Source organism: Clupea harengus, chromosome 18 (assembly GCF_900700415.2).
Source record: "Clupea harengus chromosome 18, Ch_v2.0.2, whole genome shotgun sequence".
NCBI classification, from domain to species: domain Eukaryota; kingdom Metazoa; phylum Chordata; class Actinopteri; order Clupeiformes; family Clupeidae; genus Clupea; species Clupea harengus.
This window is the reverse complement of record NC_045169.1, coordinates 12,231,355-12,236,354: the sequence shown is the minus strand read 5'-3', so window position 1 is coordinate 12,236,354 and position 5,000 is coordinate 12,231,355. Positions and strand designations below refer to the sequence as shown.

Below are 5,000 nucleotides of genomic sequence, written 5' to 3'. Positions count from 1 at the left end.
AGTGAGAGAAAGAGAGGAGGGGGAGGAGAGAGAGAGAGAGAGGAAGAGCAGGCAGGAAGAGGAGAGAGGGTACAGGAGCATGTCGGCAAAAGACGAATGTATTCTAGACACCACACGAGAAAGAGGGAGAGACAGAGCGAGAAGAGAGGAAGAGAGAAAGAGAAACAGAGACTGATGGAGAGGTTGAAAGGGAGCAGCAGGGAATGAAAAAGAGAGATGTATTAAGGAAGGGATCCTGATTATCATGACAAAGAGGGGATTGATTAATCTGCAGAAAAAAAATGAACGTTGGCGGAAAAGATATCAGTGTGTGTGTGTGTGTGTGTGTGTATGCACGCGCGTGCGCATACTCTCCATAGGGGGTGAAGGTTGCCGTGGTAACAATCAGCTGTTGCAGTCCTGCCTGTGCAGCTGTTGCCGTGGAGAAAACATCAAGGCTGACATGTGGAGAGTTACCATGGAGACCAGTGCCTTCAAGTCCACAAGGCAGTGCAAAAGTGTGAATGTGTTCAAGTGGGTCGGAGTGTGTGTGTGTGTGTCTGTGTGTGTGAGTGCGTGTGTTTGTGTTACTTAGTACCATACTTCAAGCTAAACTTGTCATGAACACTCACATGTGCTTATCTGTTATCTGAGTGATATGAGTCTGCGCGCGTGTGTGTGTGTGAATGTGTGTGTGAGTGTTTGTCAAACAGACTTCAAGTTCAAGTTCAGCTGTCTGTCAGCATGTCACAGAGAGAGTGGGACTGTGTTTGTGTCACAAAGAAAGTGGGACTTTGTTTGTATGTGTGCGTGAGTGTGTGAGTGGTGTGCGTGTGTGTATGCATGTGTCTGTGTGGGTGTGTAGAGTTCCATCCTCTCTGCACTCTGCTGATGTTGCACTGGTTTCAGATTCAGCAGGTTTGCGGGTGCACCTCCTGGGCTGACATGGTACCACCCAAACTTGTGATGTCACAAAGAAACCCCCCATCCCACCATAACCCACCTCAACCCCCATAAACAATGGGGAGTGGCGTGTCCCACAGTCCTTACTCTCTCAGTGACCCACACTTGGCTACATCCACACTAATACATTTTGGTTTTAAAACGCATCACTTTTGCCGTTCACACTACCCTGGAGCGTTCGAGACCCCTAAAATGGTTTAAAGTTTTCGAAGCGCTGTTGGGGTTTTAGTTTTAAAGCGGTTTTAGTGTGGACAACCAGAAACTGAAACTTTTGAAAAACAACTGGGTCCTGACTGGGTTTTATCAGTCGCAGTGTATCCTTCCCTGATTCCTCAAGCTCCTATTACGTGACACTTTTTTTCAGGTGTGTTAGTATGGACAGAGGTTATTTCTGATCATTTCTGAGTTGAAACGCTCGTCTGGACGAAGATGGTTTTCGTATTAAAAACGCTGTTGTAAAATGAAAAATATTAGTGTGGATGTAGCCTTAAACACATACACACACACACACGCATGCACGCATTCACACACACACACTTGCACAGATTTTAACCCCATGATGTAGCCCTGCAGGCTCATGCATTATAAAGTCATGCACTTAAAGTGTCTTCACACTCAGAGCACATTATCAGAACAGCAGATGGGCAAAGGTCTGTGTGTGTGTGTGTGTGTGTGTGTGTGTGTGTGTGTGTGTGTGTGTGTGTGTGTGTGTGTGTGTGTGTGTGTGTGTGTGTGTGTGCGTGCGTGTGTGTGTGTGTGTGTGTGTGTGTGTCTGTGTGTGTGAGTGTGTGTGTGTGAGTGTGCGTGCGTGTGTGTGTATGTGTGAATGTGTGTGAAAGAGAGAGGGGGAAAGCTGGGGTATTTGTGCATGTGTCTACATGTGTGTGTGTGAGAGAGAGAGAGAGAGAGAGGGGGACAGAGAGAGAAAGAGTCAAAGTTTCTCAACGCAAAATCCCATAGCAGAGAAGCAACTCATTAAATATTCAAATATTCAAATTAAGCAGGCAAAGTAAAGGCAAAGGAGTGTGAGTGAGTGTGTGAGTAAATGGGTGTAGGAGTGGGTGAGTGAGGGGGTGTAGGAGTGTGTGACTGAGTGAGTGAGTGTCTGACTGTGTGAGTGAGTGAGTGAGTGTGTGAGTGTGTGAGTGAGTGAGTGAGTGTGTGAGTGAGTGGGTGAGTGAGTGGGTGTAGGAGTGTGTGAGTGAGTGGGTGAGTGAGTGTGTGGGTGAGTGGGTGAGTGAGTGGGTGAGTGAGTGGGTGAGTGAGTGAGTGAGTGAGTGAGTGAGTGAGTGAGTGAGTGAGTGAGTGGGTGTAGGAGTGTGTGAGTGAGTGTGTGAGTGTGTGGGTGTAGGAGTGTGTGAGTGAGTGAGTGAGTGAGTGAGTGGGTGAGTGAGTAGGTGTAGGAGTGTGTGAGTGAGTGAGTGAGTGAGTGGGTGTAGGTTTTTATAAGCCTGACAAATGTCTTTCTGTATATTGTAGTATAAAGTATGGAAATTCTATCCATTCTCCTTATGACAGTTTTGCATATTCTTTTTCGTATTCTGTTGTGCTACATTCTCCCTCTCTTTCTCTCTCTCTCTGTGTGTGTATATGTGTGTGGAGGGTCATCTTACTGATTGATTGATAATGATTGGAAATCATTTCGAAGTTGGATCAAATCACATTGCATCTACTAAGCTCAAGTGACAAGCGAGCCGATGGATGTTTAATGCGCACACATTCATCCTTGTGCATATCACCATATGTTGCACTCTGGCGCCACTTAGAGGACACAAGAGGAAATGCAGAAGCATAGGGGGGGGGGGGGGGGGGGGGGGGAGTGTAATGCATCCATGCATATACAACCTACCAGGCTTGGTGTGTGAGGTCTAGTAGAATTCTGGTTCTCAAACACGGTGAGCTCATAGAACTCCTGGATATCTGCAAAAGATGAAGCACCCTGTTAGTACCTAGACACACTCAGGGGCGTTTCTAGGATAAAAAGAAAGGGGGGGCTTAGCCCCAAGGGGAGTGGCTTATTTTAACAGCAATTTTTTGGGGGGCATATTTGGGGCCGCGGATATGTATTGTTTCAGACAGTTCATAGATTGTTTCAATCAGAAAGAGTGTGATTTTGCTCTGTTGTTTTGCTTGCATTCAGCATATGATAACACAAGAGACAGAATTTCAAGGTCATAGTGAAATTTGACAACACAAATGTGAACTTTTCTCAAATAAAGAGAGAAATAATTGTCCTGCTTGTAAAGGAAAGACGGATAAACTAGCTTTCCTATCCGCTCCCAAATACTAATTCTTGAGTTGTTTACTTCTTTTATTATGAGCAGAAGGGAATACGATTTTGATCAACAATTACATCTATTTTGTTGTCCCTGTAGTTTTTACATACCAGTGATATTTTATGCTCATTTGGACACTATCACTGAGATAAAGATGAACTAGTTCAGTGTCAAATACCATTCAATGGGGAAAAAAACATGAATAACAAAATTTTAAAAACACATTTCAAGAACATCTTTATAATCAAATGATAAATATTGTATGATGGGCTGAAATGGAAGGCACCCAATGCATTCACTAAAATCAAGTCAAACTAGAATTCACTAGCATTAATTGATTATAAACAACAACATTTTATAGGGACTGATATTATTGTTTCGAAATACTAGAGAGATATATTAGTGCAAAGAATAGACAGATGTCGATAGTTATTTTTTTGTATTTTGAATTTGCCCGTTCACACTTGCTCACTGGAGACAGTTTCTAACAAATTAGCTAGCTAGCTAGCTTAGTGTTAACATAGCCCACTACAATATTCCCTTAATTTATCTCAAGTAAACCTACATTTAAGCAGGTAACAATCGTTAACAACTACAGATAGCCACATTCTGTAACTACCCGTACTTACAATTTCACTCCTTGCATCATTTACTTTGAGCTAAACTCCTTGGCTATAATCCTGGCTGTCGTTGAAGAGACGTTACTTGGCAGAGTGAGAACGTGTCATGGCAAGGTCAGCTGTCTGTACCTCACCGCCTCACCACTGGGGTGCCCCAAGGCTCGGTGATGGGACCACTTCTCTTTGCCATTTACACCACCTCGTTGGGCCCTATCATCCGCTCGCATGGTTTTTCCTACCACTGTTATGCCGATGATACTCAACTGTTTCTGTCTTTCCCTCCTGAGGACACCACGGTCTCGGCGCGGATTTCGGACTGTCTCGCTGATATATCCACATGGATGAAAAATCACCACCTTCAGCTGAACCTGGCCAAAACGGAACTGATGGTCTTCCCAGCCAAACAGGTCATCCACCACAACATCAAGATCAATACTGACTCTTTATCTCTTGCTCCATCCAAAACAGCAAGAAACCTCGGGGTCATTATTGATGACCAACTGACCTTCACGGCCCACATCGCCTCTGTCTCCAGGTCGTGCCGCTTTGCGCTATACAACATCCGCAAAATCAGGCCGTACCTAACCCAGTATGCCACCCAGCTGCTGGTGCAAACCTTGGTGAGCTCCCGCCTTGACTACTGCAACGCCCTCCTAACGGGCCTGCCGGCTTGCGTGGTGAAACCACTACAGATGATCCAGAACGCGGCGGCGCGTCTGGTGTTCAACCAACCGAAAAGGGCACACGTCACCCCGCTACTCATCGAGCTCCACTGGCTGCCAGTAGCTGCTCGCATTAAGTTCAAGTCACTTATGCTTGCCTACAGAGTGCTTACTGGTTCTGCTCCCACCTACCTAAATGCTCTTGTAAGGGCAAATGTTACACCCAGGACGCTGCGCTCGTCTAGTGAGCGTCGTTTGGCACTGCCGTCCGTGCAAGCACGGCAATCCAGACTATTTTCATTTGTAGTTCCACGTTGGTGGAACGAACTGCCTAGTACTACCAGAGCAGGGGCGTCCCTCTCTACCTTCAAGAAGCTTTTGAAGACCCAACTCTTCAGAGAGCACCTCCCCTCCTAACTGGCACCTGACTAGCGCTTAACTTGCACTTCAGCAGTTACATTCCTGCACTTCTTTTTCCTTTTTTCTAGGTCGTTGTTTTT

The 5,000-nt window shown here is 45.6% G+C and overlaps 1 protein-coding gene across 3 annotated transcripts in view; it reads right to left on the bottom strand.

The window, feature by feature from the left end:
- The window catches only part of LOC105904570 (disks large homolog 4-like), a 72,394-nt gene that overhangs the window by 60,540 nt on the left and 6,854 nt on the right, over window positions 1-5,000 (bottom strand). For all 3 annotated transcript variants that reach the window (XM_031584631.2, XM_012832473.3, XM_012832474.3), the window contains exon 3: window positions 2,792-2,862. In XM_031584631.2, the coding sequence (XP_031440491.1) occupies window positions 2,792-2,862 (71 nt within the window). The remainder of the gene's footprint in view (window positions 1-2,791; window positions 2,863-5,000) is intronic.